This window comes from Amblyraja radiata, chromosome 21 (genome assembly GCF_010909765.2).
Source record: "Amblyraja radiata isolate CabotCenter1 chromosome 21, sAmbRad1.1.pri, whole genome shotgun sequence".
Classification (NCBI taxonomy): Eukaryota; Metazoa; Chordata; class Chondrichthyes; order Rajiformes; family Rajidae; genus Amblyraja; species Amblyraja radiata.
This window is the reverse complement of record NC_045976.1, coordinates 41,696,877-41,717,325: the sequence shown is the minus strand read 5'-3', so window position 1 is coordinate 41,717,325 and position 20,449 is coordinate 41,696,877. Positions and strand designations below refer to the sequence as shown.

The window sequence follows — 20,449 nt, the reverse complement described above, 5'->3', positions numbered from 1 at the left end:
GCAGCAGCATCTATGGAGCGAAGGAAATAGGCGACGTTTCGGGCCGAAACCCTTCTTCAGACCCGAAACGTCGGGACGAAACCCTTCTGGAAATAGGCAACGTTTCGGGCCGAAACCCTTTCGGGTTTCGGCCCGAAACGTTGCCTATTTCCTTCGCTCCATAGACGCTGCTGCACCCGCTGAGTTTCTCCAGCATTTTGTGTGTACCTTCGATCTTCCAGCATCTGCAGTTCCTTCTTGAACACATCTGCTCTAGACGTTGGTCCTCTTTATCCTCGGGCATTTGTGGGGGTAAGGTTCGGTCTACACGATCTACGCCTCATCATTGTCTCGCAGATCTCCCCTCAGTCTCCTGTGTTTTGCAGGGAAAACAATTCCAGTCTGTCCGACCACCCACCCCCCCCCACCCTGTAGTTTTAATGAACGTTGGTCACAAGGACGGCACTCGCTGCGCCAGGGACCCGGGTTCGATCCCGACTACGGGTGCTGTCTGTGTGGAGCTTGCCTGTGACCTGCGTGCATTTTCTCCAAGAACTTCCGTTTCCTCCCACACTTCAAAGATGAACAGGTTTGTAGGTTAATTGGCTTTGGTGTAAATGTAAGTTTGCCCTTAGTGTGCGTGTGCGTGTGGCATGTGTGTAGGGTATGTGTGTGTGTGTGTGGCATGTGCGGGGATCACTGGCTGGTCTGGACTCGCTGGGCCGAAGAGCCTCTTTCCATGTTTTATCTCTACATTTAATTATTGACCTGTGAGCTGACGTCAGTCGTGGGTGAAGATGGTGCAGCATCAGAGGGAAATATAGTGTGATGTAACGTTGATACAAGGATATATAGGTTATATATATATATAGCCATTTACAGTGTACAGATACATGATAAGGGAATGATGTTTAGTGCAAGATAAAGCCAGTAAAGTCCGATCAAAGATAGTCCGAGGGTCACCAATGAGGTAGATAGTAGTTCAGGACCGCTCTCTAGTTGTGGTAGGATGGTTCAGTTGCCTGATAACAGCTGGGAAGAAACTGGAACTAATAAGAGTATATAATTGTGTGTCAATGAGGGTATTGTGTTAAATAATTTACTGGGTTGAGAAGATAAACTCGATTACTGCTTAGATTTGTAGCTTTGAGATTACAAACCACAGATTGCCATTGCTATTGGCTTGAAGACCAATCGAGAACCAGAACAGATAGGTTCAAGGTCGAGTATTAAAGATGTTATAGCAGCACATTTGGAAAGCAGTGACTGGATCGGTCAAAGTCAGCATGGATTTACGAAGGGGAAGTCATGCTTGACTAATCTTCTGGAATGTTTTGAGGATGTAACGAGTAGAATGGAAAAAGCCTTTGACATAGGATTAGCGTGCAAAATTAGAGCACATGATATTGGGGTAGGGTATTGGATAGAGAACTGGTTGGCAGACCGGAAGCAGAGTAGGAATTAATGGGTCCTTTTCAGAATGGCAGGCAGTAACTAGTGGGGTGCCGCAAGGCTCAGTGCTGGGATCCCAGTTTACAATATATATTAACAATTTAGATGAGGGAATTAAATGTAACATCTCTAAGTTTGTGGATGACACAAAGCTGGGTGGCAGTGTGAGCTGCGAGGAGGATGCTATGAGGCTGCAGGGTGACTTGGACAGGTTGGGTGAGTGGGCAGATGCATGGCAGATGCAGTATAATGTGGGTAAATGTGAGGTTATCCACTTTGCTGGCAAGAACAGGAAGGCAGATTGTTATCTGAATGGTGTCAGATTAGGAGAAGGGGAGGTGCAACGAGACCTGGGTGTGCTTGTACATCAGTCACTGAAAGTAAGCATGCAGGTACAGCAGGCAGTGAAGAAAGCTAATGGCATGTTGGCCTTCATTGCAAGAGCATTTGGGATTAGGAGCAAGGAGGTCCTACTGCAGTTGTACAGGGCTCTGGTGAGACTGCACCTGGAGTATTGTGTGCAATTTTGGTCTCCTAATCTGAGGAAGGACATTATTGCTATTGAGGGAGTGCAGGTTAATTCCCGGGATGGCGTGTCTGACGATTGATGAAAGAATGGGTCGACTGGTCTTGTATTCACTGGAATTTAGAAGGGAAGGGATCTTATAGAAACACATAAAATTCTTAGAGGATAGGACAGGCTAAATGCAGGAAAAATGATCCCGACGTTGGGGGATTCCAGAACCAGGGGTCACAGTTTGAGAATAAGGGGTCGGCCATTTAAGACTGAGATGAGGAAAAACGTTTTCACCCAGAGAGTTGTGAATCTGTGGGATTCTCTGCCACAGAAGGCAGTCAAGGCCAATTCACTGGATCTTTTCAAGAGTTAGATTTAGCACTTGGGGCTAAAGGAAGAAGGGTTTTTAGGAAAAAGCCACAGCGGGGTACTGATCAGCCATGATCATATTGAATGGCAGTGCAGGTTCGAAGGGCCGAATGGCCTCCTCCTGCACCTATTTTCTATGTTTCTAAGCGCAGGCAGGTGGGACTAGTGTAACTGGGACATGTTGGGTGACAACAGACAATAGATGCAGGAGTAGGCCATTCGGCCCTTCGAGCCAGCACCGCCATTCAATGTGATCATGGGTTGGTGTGGGCAAGTTGGGCCGAAGGGCCTGTTTCCACGCTGTGTCACTCTATGACTCTGATGACTAAATGTGAATTAACAAGGGATGAAGAAATGAACGTTTGTTTCTATTGCAGGTGTTTTTTGTCGAGTCTGTCTGTGATGATCCGAGTATCGTAGCTGCTAATATAATGGTAAGTGGTGGTTAGTTTAACATTGACTTGTTTTGAAGGGCCTGTCCCACGTAGGCGACTCTTTAGGGGACTGCCAGGGACTATTTTAATGGAATTCACCTACGTCAACTGGAGACAACCTACGGCAGCAGAAATTGTTGCCGAAAATGTTTCCCAAATATCACCCGTGGGACAGGCCCAAACTCTTCTGTTCCACTACATTCCTTCCTCTGCATTCACAATTCGCACCCCTTCTCTTCTTATCTTGTGCCTTTTTAGTCTTTATCAGGTTTCATGCTGACAAATGACAGGAGCAGGGTTGGGCCATTCAGCCCATCGAGTCTACTCCACCATTCAATCATGGCTGATCTATCTCTCCCTCTCACCCCCATTCCTCTGCCTTCTCCCCATGGAAGGTCACAGAAGGCAGTGGAGGCCAATTCACTGGATGTTTTCAAGAGTTAGATTTAGCTCTGAACGGAATCAAGGGATATGGGGAGAAGGCAGGAACGGGGTACTGATTGTGGATGATCAGCCATGATCGTATTGAATGGCGGTGCAGGCTCGAAGGGCAGAAAGGCCTACCCCTGCACCTATTGTCTATGTTTCTTTTACCACTGACACCCGTACCAATCAAGAATCTTTGTCCAATTATTTGACTATCAATTAAAAAGAAAAATATTGAGTCTGAATATCAAATGTAATATAAAATTAATATCAAATATTAATATTTTAATAATCCAAATAGTGGCAATCAAGAATGATCCCGACCCAGAACGACACCTATCCATGTTCTCCAGAGATGCTGCCTGACCCGCTGAGTTACTCCAGCATTCTGTGAAACGTCACCTATCCATGTTCCCCACAGATGCTGCCTGACCTGCTGAGTTACTCCAGCACTCTGTGTCTGACTCTTATCTGCCTGCATATACTCCATATCCTTCCATTCTCTGTTTATCCATATGCCTATCTGAAAGCCTCCTAAATGAATGAATAAGTTTATTGGCCAAGTATTCACATACAAGGGATTTGCCTTGGTGCTCCGCCCGCAAGTGTCAACATGACATGCAGATGACGTTTCGGGTCGAGACCCAGAAAGCATCTATGGAGCGAAGGAATAGGCGACGAAACGTCACCTATTCCTTCGCTCCATAGATGCTGCTGCACCCGCTGAGTTTCTCCAGCATTTTTGTCTACCTTCGATTTTTCCAGCATCTGCAGTTCTTTCTTAAACATGACATACAGTGACAGTTCGGAATGACATGCAATGTCTCTTTTATCTGTCTCAACTACATCAGTCTTTGTAGTCAGGACTTTCATATGAAGAAAGACTCGGCTTGTACTCGCTAGAATTTAGAAGATTATAGAAACTTACAAAATTCTTAAGGGGTTGGACAGGCTAGATGCAGGAAGATTGTTCCCGATGTTGGGGAAGTCCAGAACAAGGGGTCACAGTTTAAGGATAAGGGGGAAATCTTTTAGGATCGAGATGAGGAAAACATTTTTCACACAGAGTGGTGAATCTCTGGAATTCTCTGCCACAGAAGGTAGTTGAGGCCACAGTTCATTGGCTATATTTAAGAGGGAGTTAGATGTGGCCCTTGTGGCTAAAGGGATCAGGGGGTATGGAGAGAAGGCAGGTACAGGATACTGAGTTGGATGATCAGCCATGATCATATTGAATGGCGGTGCATGCTCGAAGGGCCGAATGGCCTACTCCTGCACCTAGTTTCTATGTTTCTATGTTTATCGTGCGTTGTTTGTAAGGCAGCATCTGCTGTTCCTTGTGTTTACGTTCTGTGATGTATTGTGGAGGAAGCTGTGTTTTGAATGAGTGTTTTAAATCTCGCCAGGATGTGAAAGTGTCCAGTCCCGATTATCTGGACTGCAACCGGGCTGATGCAATGGAGGACTTCCTAAAGAGAATCGAGTGTTACAAAGCAACGTATCAACCTTTAGACCCAGATCATTATGACAAGTGAGTATGATTGTTCACTTAGTCCTCTTGTGGAAACAGGCCCAACATGCCCCATCTCCACTAGTCCCACCTGCCTGTGTTTGGCCCATATCCTTCTAAACTTGGGGTGGGGAACCTGCGGCCTTCTAGGCCTTTAAGTGCGGCCTTTTGAATGAAACCAAATTTTGTAGAACAAATCCTTTTATTTGCATTAATATGTTTTTGTTCAACTTTTATTATTTTTATTTTAATCTTAAAATGAACGTATTTAAAATACCAAAGAGTAAAAGAAGATTTAACGAAATCATTCCAGCATCTGCAAATTCCCTGGAAACTGATGCGCTACAATGCTGAGAACTATATTCTGCACTCTGTATCTTCCCCTTTGCTCTACCTGTTGTACTGGAGTTTGAGGGGAGTCAGGGGATATGGGGAGAAGGCAGGAACGGGGTACTGATTGGGGATGATCAGCCATGATCACATTGCTGTTTTTTTTCCTTTTTTCTTCTTCCCACAATATTTAATATGTAAAATAATATGTGATGCTGTTTGTAGTTTGTTTGCTTGTCCTTTTTGCACAATCCGCGAGCATTGCCACTTTTCATTTGACTGCACATCTCGTATGTGTATGTGACGAATAAACTTGACTTGACTTGAATGGCGGTGCTGGCTCGAAGGGCCGAATGGTCTACTCCTGCACCTATTGTCTATTGCCTATTGACGTGATGACTGCGCTGACAGTGCGACGCTTCTCTCTCCTCCATCTCCGCATCACTTTAGGGACCTGTCGTTCATCAAGGTGATTAATGTGGGCCGTAGGTTCCTGGTGAACCGGGTGCTGGATCACATCCAGAGCAAGATTGTCTACTACCTGATGAACATCCACGTCCATCCTCGCACCATCTACCTGTGTCGCCATGGCGAAAGTGACTACAACCTGAAGGGGAGAATCGGCGGCGACTCTGGCCTCTCGTACAGAGGGAAGAAGGTATGAGTGGGTTCACATATGATGAGCATTTTTTTTTCAGGAGTGGGCCTGTACTCGTAGATACATAGAGCAGGAGCCCTTCGAGCCATTCAATATGATCATGGCTGATCATTCAAAATCAGTACCCCGTTCCTGCTTTTTCCCCCCCCATATCCCTTGATCCCGTTAGCCCCTAAGAGCTAAATCTAACTCTCTCTTGAAAACATCCAGTGAATTGGCCTCCACTACCTTCTGTGGCAGAGAATTCCACCAATTCACCTCTCTGGGTGAAAAAGGACACATGGAACAGCAGATACAGAGATGCTGCCTCACCCGCTGAGTTCTCCAGCATTTTGTGCCTACCTAAGATGTTCACGTTGGTCGTATACGCCTGTTCTGTTTGCAGTATCCATCAGCAGAGCTGTTCATTGATGGGATGTGTGTATTTAGACATTTCTTCGCCCCCGATATCCCGACCCATCTTTAGAGATGCACGTCTTTTTAAATTTTAAAACCAATGAACAAAGGTCTTGACCCGAAATGTCACCTGTCCATGTTCTTCAGAGATGCTGCCTGACCTGCTGAGTTACTCCAGCACTCCACCATTTTTTTTTTTTTGCAAACCAGCATCTGCAGTTCCTACTTTAAGCAAAGCGCTCTCTCTGGCTCACCTTTTTACATGAGGACTTTATGAAACTTCTTGTGACAAAATGTTCCGCTTAGTTTTTCGTCACGTGTACCGAGGTACAGTGAAAAGATTTTGTTGCGTGCTAACCAGTCAGCAGGAAGACAACACATGATTACAATCGAGCCGTTCACAGTTTATAAATACATGATAATAATGAAAAAGAGAGACACAAAATGCTGGAGTAACTCAGCGGGACAGGCAGCATCTCTAGAGAGAAGGAGTGGGTGACGTTTCGGGTCGAGACCCTTCTTCAGATAATAATGTTTAGTGCAAGGTAAAGCCAGCAAAATCCAATCAAGATTAGTCCGAGGGTCACCAATGAGGTAGATAGTAGATCAGGACCGCTCTCATGTTGTGGTAGGATGGTTCAGTTGCCTGATAACAGCTGGGAAGAAACTGTCCCTGAATCTGGAGGTGTGCGTTTTCACATTTTTTTTTTTTTCCCCCCCGCCAGTTTTCCTCGGCATTAAGAACCTTCCTGGAGGAGCAGAACATAAAGGATCTGAAGGTCTGGACCAGTCAGCTGAAGCGGACAATCCAGACTGCGGAGGTCTTGGACGGGCCGTATGAGCAGTGGAAGGCACTCAACGAGATCGACGCGGTGAGTTCCACCTTTTAAGTTCCAGGAGCAGAATTTGGCCATTCGGCCCATCACGTCTACTCCACCATTCAATCGTGGCTGATCTATCTCTGCCTCCTAACTCCATTCTCCTGCCTTCTCCCCATAACCCTCGACCCCTGTACTAATCAAGAATCCATCACCACATTAAAAAATATCCATTGACTTGTCCTCCACAGCCGTCTGTGGCAATGAATTCCACAGATTCACCACCCTCTGACTGTAGAAATTCCTCCTTGTCTCCTTCCTAAAGGAACGTCCTTTTATTCATAGGCTGTGCCCTCTGGTCCTGGACTCTCCCACCAGTGGAAACATCTAAATGTCCATTCTATCCAGGCCTTTCACTATTCGGTGAAGAAAACTTCATTGAGGAAAACTTCATTGAAGAAAACTTGTACATTTTATTTAAGAGTGTCAAACGCAACAGCTGTTCGCAACAGTCAACTAGACTGTTCATTGAACAAAGATTAATCTGATCTCTGGGCATCTTGCAAAACCCAGTGGCATGAACATTGATTTCTCTAATTTCAAGTAACCCTAATATCCCCTCTCTCTCCTCCCCCACCCTAGTCATCCTGCATGTTTCATTGTTCATATCCATTTAGTATCACCTTTTCCACAGCAAACAATGGACCATTGTGGGCTCCACTGTTCCCGGGTCATCGGTTTGCTTTGTTCCAAACCTTTTCATAGCTCTAGTTTCCTCTCCCCTGATTCTCAGTTTGATTAGGGGTCCCGACCCGAAACGTCACCTATCCATGTTCTCCACAGATGCTCCCTGACCCGCTGAGTTACTCCAGCACTCTGTGAAACATCACCTATCCATGTTCTCCACAGATGCTGCCTGACCCGCTGAGTTACTCCAGCACTCTGTGAAACGTCACCTATCCATGTTCTCCACAGATGCTGCCTGACCCGCTGAGTTACTCCAGCGCTCTATGTCTGACTCTTATCTGCCTGCACATACTCCATATCCTTCCATTCCCTGTTTATCCATATGCCTATCTGAAAGCCTCCTAAATGAATGAATAAATTTATTGGCCAAGTATTCACATACAAGGGATTTGCCTTGGTGCTCCGCCCGCAAGTGACAACATGACATACAGGTGACGTTTCGGGTCGAGACCTGGAAAGCATCTATGGAGCGAAGGAATAGGTGACGTTTCGGGTCGAGACCCGGAAGGGTCTCGACCCGAAACGTCACCTATTCCTTCGCTCCATAGATGCTGCCTGACCCGCTGAGTTACTCCAGCACTCTGGGTTGGCTGTGGAGATAAGACTCTCCCCCCCCCCCCCAACCCAGTTCTGCTGACCGGCCCTTTGACCAGCGTCCATCACTGTATCCCCCTCTCTGCGCGGGGGAGGGGGGGGCTCCTAGTTCCGAGCCGTGCCTGCCGATGCCATATGACCATCTTCTGCTGCTCCTTGTTTCGAAACGTCCCGGAGGTCGGGAGAACTGACTGGGATTTTCCCCACTGATCCAGGGTGTCTGCGAGGACATGACTTACGAGGAGATAAAGGAACGACACCCGGAGGAATACACGCTCCGTGAGCAAGACAAGTACTACTACCGATACCCGACGGGAGAGGTACGTTCCCGCTGCCGCTGACTTCACGCGGGCTATGGAGCGTGGTGGATTAACGGTGTATTTCAACAGCAGGATAGTAGTCACTGGTTCATTTGTTCATAATCTATTCTTGCTATTGAGGGAGTGCAGCGTAGGTTTGCAAGGTTAATTCCCGGGATGGCGGGACTGTCATATGCGGAGAGAATGGAGCGGCTGGGCTTGTACACTCTGGAGTTTAGATGGATGAGAGGGCATCTCATTGAAACATAAGGTTGTTAAGGGTTTGGACACGATGGAGGCAGGAAACATGTTCCCGATGTTGGGGGGGAGTCCAGAACCAGGGGCCACACACAGTTTAAGAATAAGGGGTAAGCCATTTAGAACGGAGACGAGGAAACACTTTTTCTCACAGAGAGTTGTGAGTCTGTGGAATTCCCTGCCTCAGAGGGCGGTGGAGGCCGGTTCTCTGGATACTTTCAAGAGAGCTAGATAGGGCTCTTAAAGATAGCGGAATCGGGGGATATGGGGGGGAAGGCAGGAACGGGTTACTGATTGGGGATGATCAGCCATGATCACATTGAATGGCGGTGCTGGCTCGAAGGGCCGAATGGCCTACTCCTGCACCTACTGTCTATGTCTATCGCATACAAACCCACGCCAATTAATCTATAAGCACCTGCCCCTCTTTGGGAGTGTGGGAGGAAACCGGAGCACCCGGAGAGAACCCACGCAGGTCACGGGGAGAACGTGCAAACTCCGTACAGACAGCACCCGTAGTTAGGGTCGAACCCGGGTCCCTGGCGCTGTGAGGCAGCAGCTCTACCCGCTGCGCCACCGTGACGCCCATTTGAGGATGTAAATTTGAGAGCGTGAACTGCATGAAGCTGTGGGTTTTTAACCGCACTTTTTTTATATTTAGTCCTATCAGGACTTGGTCCAACGCCTGGAGCCTGTTATAATGGAGCTGGAGAGACAGGGCGATGTCCTGGTCATTTGTCACCAAGCGGTCATGAGGTGTCTCCTTGCGTACTTCCTGGATAAAAGCGCAGGTAGGAGTTCAGCTCATAGTTTATTGTCACGTGTACCGAGGTACAGTGAAAAGCTTTTGTTACGTGCTAACCAGTCAGCGGAAAGACAATACATGATTACAATCGAGCCGTCCACAGTGTACAGATACAGGATAAAGGGAAGGTGGACAAAAATGCTGGAGAAACTCAGCGGGGTGCAGCAGCATCTATGGAGCGAAGGAAATAGGCAATGTTTTGGGCCGAAACACTTCTGGAAATAGGCAACGTTTCGGGCCGAAACCCCTTCTGGAAATAGGCTACGTTTCGGGCCGAACCCCTTCTGGAAATAGGCAACGTTTCGGGACGAAACCCTTCTGGAAATAGGCAACGTTTCGGGACGAAACCCTTCTGGAAATAGGCAACGTTTCGGGCCGAACCCCTTCTGGAAATAGGCAACGTTTCGGGACGAAACCCTTCTGGAAATAGGCAACGTTTCGGGCCGAAACCCTTGTGGGTTTCGGCCCGAAACGTTGCCTATTTCCTTCGCTCCATAGATGCTGCTGCACCCGCTGAGTTTCTCCAGCACTTTTGTCAACCTTCAATTTTCCAGCATCTGCTGTTCCTTCTTAAACAGGATAAAGGGAATAACGTTTAGTGCAAGGTAAAGCCAGTAAAGTCCGATCAAGGATAGTCCGAGGGTCTCCAATGAGGTAGATAGTAGTTCAGGACCGCTCTCTGGTTGTGGTAGGATGGTTCAGTTGCCTGGTTCAACAGCCGGGAAGAAACTGTCCCTGAATCTGGAGGTGTGTGCGTTGGTTTTCACACTTCTGTACCTCTTGCCCGATGGGAGAGGGGAGAAGAGGGAGTGGCCGGGGGTGCGACTGGTCCTTGATGATGCTGCTGGCCTTGCCGAGGCAGCGTGAGGTGTAGATGGAGTCGCTGGTCGGTGAACGAGGAGACATTGGGCCCTGTGGAGCTCAATTCTTCCGTCACGACCTGAGCCGCTGAGTTACTCCAGCACTTTGTATCTTGGGGAATGGGTGAGTCTGCTACCCCAGTTTGCAGTCTACTGACGGTGTATTTCTATTGCAGATGAGCTGCCCTATCTCAAGTGCCCCCTTCACACCGTGCTGAAGTTAACTCCATTTGCTTACGGTAAGTTGTGTGCTCTGACCAACGCTCTTGGGATAGTTACAGCGCGGAAACAGGCCCTTCGGCCCACACTGACCAACATGGCCCACCTACACTAGTCCCACCTGCCTGCGTTTGGACCATTTCCCTGAAAAAAAACAGACAATAGACAATAGGTGCAGGAGTAGGCCATTCAGCCCTTCGAGCCAGCACCGCCATTGAGTGTGATCATGGCTGATCGTCCACAATCAGTACCCCGTTCCTGCCTTCTCCCCTGACTCCGCTATCTTTAAGAGTCCTATCTCGCTCTCTCTTGAGACTATCCAGAGAACCGGCCTCCACCGCCCTCTGAGGCAGTGAATTCCACAGACTCACAACTCTCTGTGAGAAAAAGTGTTTCCTCGTCTCCGTTCTAAATGGCTTACCCCTTATTCTTAAACTGTGTGTGGCCCCTAATTCTGGACTCCCCCAACATCGGGAACATGTTTCCTGCCTCTAACGTGTCCAAACCCTTAATCATCTTGTATGTCTCAACAAACCTGTCCTATCCATGTAATATTCTTAAACATTGCGATAGTCCCAGCCTCGACTGCCTCCTCCAGCAGCTCGTCCCATACACCCGCCGCCCTTTGTGTTTTAAATTGAGCTGAATGATGGATTTAATGTTCTCTTCCAGGGTGCAAGGTGGAGTCCATCTTCCTCAACGTAGAGGCTGTCAACACACACAGAGACCGGCCGGAGGTGAGTGTCCCGTTTGTTGGGGGTGTTGCCCAGCAACCTGGTTTAGCGCCAATTCCAACGGATCAATGGTGTCTTTATTGCCCCTGGTCCCAGACTCTCCCACTAGTGGAAACATCCTCTCCACATCCACTCTGTCCAGGCCTTTCACCATTCGGCAAGTTTCAATGAGGTCCTGCCCCTCATCCTTCTAAACTCCAGCGAGCACAGGCCCAGCGCCGTCCAACGCTCATCGTAGGTTCACCCGATCATTCTCGTAGGTTTTCACGGTGGTGCGGCGCTAGAGCTACTGCCTCGCCAGGGACCCGGGTTTGATCCTGGTGCTGTCTGTACGGAGTTTGCACGTTCTCCCTGTGACCTGCGTGGGTTTTCTCCGAGATCTTCGGTTTCCTCCCACACTCCAAAGACGTGCAGGTTTGTAGGTTAATTGGCTTGGGGTAAATGTAAAATTGTCCTCAGTGTGTGTGTACAGGAGTGTTAGTGGTTGGCGTGGGCTCGGTGGGCTGAAGAGCCTGTTTGCGCACTGTATCTCCGCACTAAACTGAAAGGACCCTCTCCAGCGCCAACACATCCCTTCTTCGACATGAATAAGCAAAGTTTGGTCGGAGCCTGTTTTGGGTCCCGACCCGAAACGTCACCTATCCATGTTCTCCACAGATGCTGCCTGACCCGCTGAGTTACTCCAGCACTCTGTGAAACGTCACCTATCCACGTTCTCCACAGATGCTGCCTGACCCGCTGAGTTACTCCAGCACTCTGTGAAACATCACCTATCCATGTTCTCCACAGATGCTGCCTGACCCGCTGAGTTACTCCAGCACTCTGTGAAACGTCACCTATCCACGTTCTCCACAGATGCTGCCTGGCCCGCTGAGTAATGGTGCAGCAGCATCAATGGAGCGAAGGAAATGGGCAACGTTTCAAGCCGAAACCCTTCTGGAAATAGGCAACGTTTCGGGCCGAAACCCGGAAGGGTTTCGACCCGAAACGTTGCCTATTTCCTTAGCTCCAACGATGCTGCTGCACCCGCTGAGTTACTCCAGCACTCTGTGAAACATCACCTATCCATGTTCTCCACAGATGCTGCCTGACCCGCTGAGTTACTCCAGCACTCTTGTCTTTTTTTTTTTTTTTAAACCAGCATCTGCAATTCCTTGTGTCTTCGTTGCAATTTAACTTTGATTTGAAATATTGAAACCCAGCCCAATCTCCTTATTTAGAATAATTTCTATAATGCTACAGAGGCATGAATATAGGTTGAGTGATTACTAACAATCTAACATTGGTTCATATTTTTCAAATATTCAAATCTTTTGTGCATGTTAAAATGGTACATCTGCTGAATTAATCAATAATTGGAGTCCTTAATATTTAAGATGGTGATTTTTTTTGTTGTTGTTTTGTTTGAAAACCCTGGAAAAGTCATCGGCTGAAATAAAAATTGAACAAAGATTTAATGGGGTTGAGAGGGAGAGATCGATCAGCCATGATTGAATGGTGGAGTAGACCGGATGGGCCGAATGGCCTAATTCTGATCCTATCAGTTGCGAACTTTTGAACTGTAGTCACAATTCTCACTCGTTAGTTCCAAATTAAATTTAAATTGATTTAGAGTGTTTTTGTGGTGGGTTCAATGGGTTCTGAATACTGGCTGATTCCAGACAACAGATCGAAAGGCATAAACACACACTAGACTCCCGAAATGCTGCCTGACCCGCTGAGTTACTCCAGCATTTTGTGCCTACCTAAAGCCAATCAAACCATTCTTAAATCCTCACAAGCTGACCTCTCATCTATAGGTAGAGCAGGTAGTGCAGAAAGTTGGGGTGGGGCAGCTGGTGAAGCTGCCAGATACCCGGGTTCGATCCTGATCTCGGGTACTGTCCATGTGGAGTTTGCACGTTCTCTCTCTGGCCGTGTGCAGGACGATAGGTTGATTTGGCCTCTGTTAATTGCTACTGGACTGTGGGAAGTGAAAGCGTGGGAACATGCAGTTGTACAGGGTCTTGGTGAGACCACACCTGGAGTATTGCGTACAGTTTTGCTCTCCTAATCTGAGGAAAGACATTCTTGCCATAGAGGGAGTACAGAGAAGGTCCACCAGACTGATTCCTGGGATGGCAGGACTTTCATATGAAGAAAGACTGGATAGACTTGGCTTGTACTCGCTAGAATTTAGAAGATTGAGGGAGGATCTTATAGAAACTTACAAAATTCTTAAGGGGTTGGACAGGCTAGATGCAGGAAGATTGTTCCCGATGTCGGGGAAGTCCAGAACAAGGGGTCACAGTTTAAGGATAAGGGGGAAGTCTTTTAGGACCGAGATGAGAAAATCATTTTTTACACAGAGAGTGGTGAATCTCTGGAATTCTCTGCCACAGAAGGTAGTTGAGGCCAGTTCATTGGCTATATTTAAGAGGGAGTTAGATGTGGCCCTTGTGGCTAAAGGGATCAGGGGGTATGGAGAGAAGGCAGGTATGGGATACTGAGTTGGATGATCAGCCATGATCATATTGAATGGCGGTGCAGGCTCGAAGGGCTGAATGGCCTCTACTCCTGCACCTATTTTCTATGTTTCTATGTAACATGGAACTATTGTATGGGCGGCCTATGGCTGGCACGGGCTGGATGGGCCGAAGGGCCTGTGTTTCCAAGCCGTATCTCTGCACGATAAATAGTTCTCAGCCCTGGGAGCAAGTGCCGTCACCATTAAATGTTGACGGCACTTTGCAGAAGTCGAGAATCTCTCCCCACCCCCCTCCGACACTCTGGATTTGGGGGGGGGGGGGGGGTGGTTCCACGGCTGGGGTTAGTGTTTTTATTTTGCAATGCTCCTGTGGTAATTGGGCTTTAAACTTTGCATTTCTCCATTTGTGTGTGTGTCCCCCCCCCCCCCCTCTCCGCTGCCCAGGACGTCGGCAAGAAGGGAGCAAACCCTCTCATGCGGCGCAATAGCGTCACGCCTCTGGCCAGCCCCGAACCCAACAAAAAGCCGCGCATCGAAGGGCCAGACGACCGCCTGGCCTCCTCCTCCTCCCTGGCCACTGCCCTCTGTCTGGCCTCCGACGGCTCCACTCCCCTGCCTGGACAAGTTAGTCGATTGTTCTGTACTGTTTACGGCTTTGCTGCTGCTGCTGCCGCCGCTGCTGCTGCTTGTGTGGGGAGTTTAGAGTGAGCCGTTTGCCGAGATCAATAACCGTACTAATGCTGCCTCTGTCGCTGTGCTTGGTGCTGTGGCAAATGTGTGGATGTTAATCTCAAGTCGTGGAGCTGTCTGGGACCCGCTTGCTTCATCATGGTTTATTTCCGGGACTTTCCCATCGAAGACGATTTTGTAATCGGCGCATCTTTTGAAAGTTGATTTTTTTCGAGTCATTTGCTGTTTTTATTTGGAATGTTGGCTTTTCCGTTTGTCGAGGCCATTGCAATGGTGGGGAGTGTGGTCTGTGTGATGGACTGGGCTACATCTACAATGGTGGGGAGTGTGGTCTGTGTGTGATGGACTGGGCTACATCTACAATGGTGGGGAGTGTGGTCTGTGTGATGGACTGGGCTACATCTACAATGGTGGGGAGTGTGGTCTGTGATGGACTGGGCTACATCTACAATGGTGGGGAGTGTGGTCTGTGTGATGGACTGGGCTACATCTACAATGGTGGGGAGTGTGTGAGGGACTGGGCTACATCTACAATGGTGGGGAGTGTGTGAGGGACTGGGCTAGAGTGTGCTAAGTGGTCATTTTTACTTGTACTAAGTAAGAACACAGCAGGCAGTGAAGAAAGCGAATGGCATGTTGGCCTTCATAACGAGAGGAGTTGAGTATAGGAGCAAAGAGGTCCTTCTGCAGTTGTGCAGGGCCCTAGTGAGACCACACCTACAATACAATATACAATACAATATTTATTACATGTCATTTGAGCCTCAGTGAGGCTCAAACGAAATTCCGTTTCCACAGCCATACAAACAAAGACTATTTCCTAGACATACACACAATTCAATTCACACAAACATCCATCACAGTGAACCTACTGTGATGGAAGGCAAAGTATTTTCTCTCCCCTGTTCTCCATGTCTCTCCCGATGTCGAAGCCCCAGGCGGGCGATGATAAGTCCCACGGCCATTTTAGGCCGTGCCGGGCGATGTACGGCCCCGCTCCCGGTCTAAATGTCACAAAGTTGGAGCCCCCGGCGGGCGCTGGAATGTCCCACGGCCATGAAACCGCGCCGGGCGATGTACGACCCCGCTCCGGGTCGTTCCAACCCCGCGGCACGGGCTGGAGAAGTCGCGTTGCGGGAGCTCAGACAAGCGGTCTCTCCACCCGGACCCGCGAGCTCCACGGTGCTAGGCCCCAACGACAACGGAGACCCGACAAGGAAAAGGTCGGGTCTCCAATACAGGGAAGAGATTTTAAAAAGTTTCCCCCTCCCCCACCCCCCCCCCCGCCCCCCACATATACACAGTTAAAAACACTATTAAAAAACACAAACTACACTTAACTAGACAAAAAAAAAAAAAAAAAGACATACAGGCTGTGGGGGCCGCTGCAACAGGTGAGTCGAGCCGCCACCTGGAGTATTGTGTGCAGTTTTGGTCCCCTAATTTGAGGTAGTACATTCTTGCTTTTGAGGGAGTGCAGCGTAGGTTTACAAGGTTAATTCCTGGGATAGCAGGACTGTCATATGCTGAGAGAATGGAGCGGCTGGGCTTGTACACTCTGGAGTTTAGAAGGATGAGAGGGTATCTTATTGAAACATATAAGATTGTTAAGGGTTTGGACACGCTAGAGGCAGGAAACATGTTCCTGATGTTGGGAGAGTCCAGAACCAGGGGCCACAGTTTTAAGAATAAGGGGTAAGGCATTTAGAACGGAGACGAGGAAACACTTTTTCACACAGAGTTGTGAGTCTGTGGAATTCTCTGCTTCAGAGGGCGGTGGAGGCCGGTTCTCTGGATACTTTCAAGAGAGAGCTAGATAGGGCTCTTAAAAAATAGTGGAGTCAGGGGATATGGGGAGAAGGCAGGAACGGGGTACTGATTGTGGATGATCAGCCATGATCACATTGAATGGCTCAAAGGGCCGAATGGCCGAATGGCCTACTCCTGCACCCATTGTCTATTGTCTACATTTCTTTGCGCTGTGTGATGCCAGGCCAAGTCTGCTTTGCTGTCAATGGGATGTTTTATGGCAAATCTACAACCTGTGCTTCATTGTAGATATAATGAGTAATACACTGAATCATTTTGACTGAGCTGTCTGGCCTTTGCTTATTTAATCATTTTGTTCTTGTGCTATTTCTCTTTCCCGCCTCTTTCCTCTTTCTCTCTAGCCTTTATTAGGAAAGGCTTGTCTGTAAGTATATCTTGTTTTTCTCTGTGTGAACGGTTTTTCTCACTGCCCTGTAAATTCATATCGAGATGAAATTTGAACATTATAAGACAGTGCAGAAACAGGCCCTTCGGCCCGCTGAGCCTGCACTGACCAGCGATTCCTTCCCCCTGCACACTAACACTATCCTATACACACTAGGGACAATTTACAATTAACCTCCAAACCTGTTTGTATGTTTTAATTTAGTTCAGTTTAAAGAGAATAGCGCTGAAACAGGCCCTTTGGCCCACCGAGTCCGTTCCGACCAGAGATCCTCGCATGCTAACACATACCCTGCTCACACCAGGGACAATTTACATTTACACCTACAAGCCTGCGCGTCTTTGGAGAGTGGGAGGAAACCGGAGCACCCGGAGAAAACCCACGCAGGTCACGGGGAGAAGGTACAAACTCCGTACAGACAGCACCCGTAGTCGGGATCGAACCCGGTTCTAGGGCCCTGAGAGGCGGCGACTCTACCGCTGTGCCAGCGATCTGCCCCGGCCCACTCAGTGCTGTACCTCTTTAAAAACGCTCCTCTGAATTCAGATTTGCCGATGAGTCCTAACCAAACCTGTTTTGTTATAAGCGGGGTCTAATTGAATTTGTGGGATTCTGCTGCAACTTAACCCTGTCATTAAAAGCTCTCTCCCTCTTATTTTCACCGCTCCTTCATCACTTCCATTGGCCTCAGACGAACTATATTTCAATTTGTATCCTTGCTAATTCTTCAAAGGTAACAAGCTAAATCCATGCTGCTGCCCACAGAAGCTGTAGTGTTCTAGCCTGCTAAAGGCCCGGTTATTGGGGGGGAAATGAAACCTTTCACTGGAAGAAGATTCATTTTTTTGCATTTTAGGGATGGATGATCAGCCATGATCATATCGAATGGCGGTGCAGGCTCGAAGGGCCGAATGGCCTACTCCTGCACCTAATTTCTATGTTTCTATGTTTCTAAATGAACTGTGGAGGGTGCTGCTGTTAAGCCAAGCTGGCTCGTGATGCAATGGGGGTGTGTTACGTGGGTGGGTTTGTGGGCGAATGTACACTCTCAGCTTATTGTCCATGTGTACGTTTCAGGACGAGACCCTTCTTCAGTCTGAAGAGGGGTCTCGACCCAAAACATCACCCATTCCTTCTCTCCAGAGATGCTGCCTGTCCCGCTGAGTTACTCCTGCATTTTGTGTCCACCTTTGATTTTAAACCAGCATCTGCATTTCTTTCCTACACAATATTCTTAGTGTTGTCTCGTAGTAAGAATAAGGAGTAAGCCATATAGAACGGAGACTAAGGAAACACTTTTTCACACAGAGAGTGGCGAGTCTGTGGAATTCTCTGTGGAGGGCGGTGGAGGCAGGTTCTCTGGATACTTTCAAGAGATAACTAGATAGGGCTCTTAAAAATAGTGGAGTCGGGGGATATGGGGAGAAGGCAGGAACGGGGTACTGATTGGGGATGATCAGCCATGATCACATTGAATGGCGGTGCTGGCTCGAAGGGCCGAATGGCCTACTCCTGCACCTATTGTCTATTGTCTATATTGCCTCGTGACTTTAGTCCCCTCCGTGAGAGGATGGTAGGAATGGGAAATAATTTACTGGTGTTTAAGAAGGAACTGCATATGCTGTTCGCCCAACACCTCCGCTCGGTCCGCAATAACCAACCTGATCTCCCTGTGGCTCAGCACTTCAACTCCCCCTCCCATTCCGAATCCGACCTTTCTGTCCTGGGCCTCCTCCATGGCCAGAGTGAGCACCACAGGAAATTGGAGGAGATTTAGTCCCCCTCCTATTCCGCTTGGGCTGTTTGCACCCTAGCGGCCTAAACATTGACCTCCAATTTCCAGTAGCCCTTGCTGTCTCCTCCCCTTCTCAGCCCTCGGGCTCCTCCTCTTCCTTTGTCCTTTCTTCTCCCAGCCGCCCCCCCCCCACCCTACATCAGTCTGAAAAAGGGTTTCGGCCCGAAACGTTGCCTATTTCCTTTGCTCCATAGATGCTGCTGCTCCCGCTGAGTTTCTCCAGCATTTTTGTCTACCAATAATTTACTGGTGTCAGTCGCATATTGTGTTGTGAATGAATAAAAATTACAACGGTTTAGGTTTAGTGTACCGAGGTGCAGTGAAAAGCTTTGTTTTGTATGCAATCAGATCAGATAATACCACACATAAATACAATCAAGTCAAACTCCAGTACAACAGGTAGAGCAAAGGGGAAGATACAGAGTGCAGAATATAGTTCTCAGCATTGTAGCGCATCAGTGCCACAGACAAAGTCCAATGTCCGCAATGGGGTAGAGGTGAATCGGACAGCACCCTGGCTTATGGAAGGGACGTTCAGAAGCCTGATAACAGAGGGGATAACAGAGTGTGGTCTGTGTGATGGACTGGGCTACATCTACAATGGTGGGGAGTGTGGTCTGTGATGGACTGGGCTAAATCTACAATGGTGGCGGGTCTGGTCTGTGTGATGGACTGGGCTACATCTACAATGGTGGCGGGTCTGGTCTGTGTGATGGACTGGGCTACATCTACAATGGTGGCGGGTCTGGTCTGGGTGAGGGAGCTCCAAGCTACTGGGGCCGAGCCAGGTGCTCGATTGCGAATTAAGATCTCTGTACCTCCTGCACATCAACCCTTGCAATCAAGCTTCATTTCTGTAGCTGCCTAGCTGGCTTGCATGCATGCAGATGACCATGTGTTGTGTTTGCATTTTGATCGTAAATTTAATTTCTCCGATTACAATCCTGATCTCTTCTCCCCACAGAATGTAAGCAAGTTGCCGCGACCTTCGGATGCCGTGACCATCTCCGTCCAAGAATGAATCATTTTTAAAAATTAAATTTCGGGAGTGGTTGTATTGTTTTTTTTTTACAAAAAATAACCCACTCCCCTCCTCGCCCCTTCCCCCCCCCCCCCCCCCCCCCCCCCCCTCCCCTTCTGTCGAGAAACACTGGATTGCTTGTTCTGGACTTCAGCAACTTGGATGGACGTTATTGCAGAAGATGGATTATGAACTTTTGCCCCGAACATTTGCCCGCTGTCTAGCAAGTTTATCTGGTGAACAAACCCTGTTCTGCCGGTTGTAAATAGCCCGCGGCGTCTCGTTGGCGGGGTGTATTGTATCGTGTACAAAATGTAAATAGCGACACGACTGGATTCTATTTTCCTGTTTCTGTAATAATTGTGATGTATAGTCTTTAAATACAGGAACACCAACTCTGTTCCTGAAAATGCGCACACATGCATACACACACGCACGCTCACATACACACATGCATACACAAACGCTCACATGCACGCACGCTCATATACACACACGCTCGCGCACATACATACACACACATACATACAGACACACTTACATACAGACAAAAACGAACATACACACAAACTCACACACACGGACATACAAACACATACATGCGCACACACACACACACACATATTGTGTAAGCGATCTGTTGAACTTCAGAACATTGCAGCTAGTGAGATGATCTTCTGCACAAATATTTATGAGAGCTGAGATTTCCAAGTGACCAATTTTATTTTTGGCTTGTACTATTTCACTACCTATTTATGTTTTGTGCTTGTGTGTGAGATGTGGATGTTGCTCCTGTGCGGCTGAGCGGCTGCCTGTGTTTACGGGCGGGGACCGTTGGGAGCGTGTGTGGCCCGTG

At 48.2% G+C, this 20,449-nt stretch overlaps 1 protein-coding gene across 10 annotated transcripts in view; it reads left to right on the top strand.

Moving 5' to 3' along the window:
- pfkfb3 (6-phosphofructo-2-kinase/fructose-2,6-biphosphatase 3) overlaps positions 1-19,639 on the top strand; it is a 66,891-nt gene extending 47,252 nt beyond the window's left edge. For 8 of the 10 annotated variants that reach the window (XM_033040167.1, XM_033040163.1, XM_033040161.1 and 5 more), the window contains 10 exons: positions 2,695-2,751; positions 4,584-4,708; positions 5,468-5,675; positions 6,797-6,943; positions 8,446-8,550; positions 9,449-9,578; positions 10,629-10,691; positions 11,344-11,408; positions 14,317-14,496; positions 19,537-19,639. In XM_033040167.1, coding sequence (XP_032896058.1) covers positions 2,695-2,751; positions 4,584-4,708; positions 5,468-5,675; positions 6,797-6,943; positions 8,446-8,550; positions 9,449-9,578; positions 10,629-10,691; positions 11,344-11,408; positions 14,317-14,496; positions 19,537-19,593 — 1,137 coding nt within the window. In that variant the 3' untranslated portion in view covers positions 19,594-19,639. Of the gene's footprint in view, positions 1-2,694; positions 2,752-4,583; positions 4,709-5,467; positions 5,676-6,796; positions 6,944-8,445; positions 8,551-9,448; positions 9,579-10,628; positions 10,692-11,343; positions 11,409-14,316; positions 14,497-16,733; positions 16,757-19,536 lie in introns of all 10 variants that reach the window. The other 2 variants (XM_033040166.1, XM_033040168.1) reach the window with 2 other exon arrangements.
- Positions 19,640-20,449: the final 810 nt, after the last annotated feature.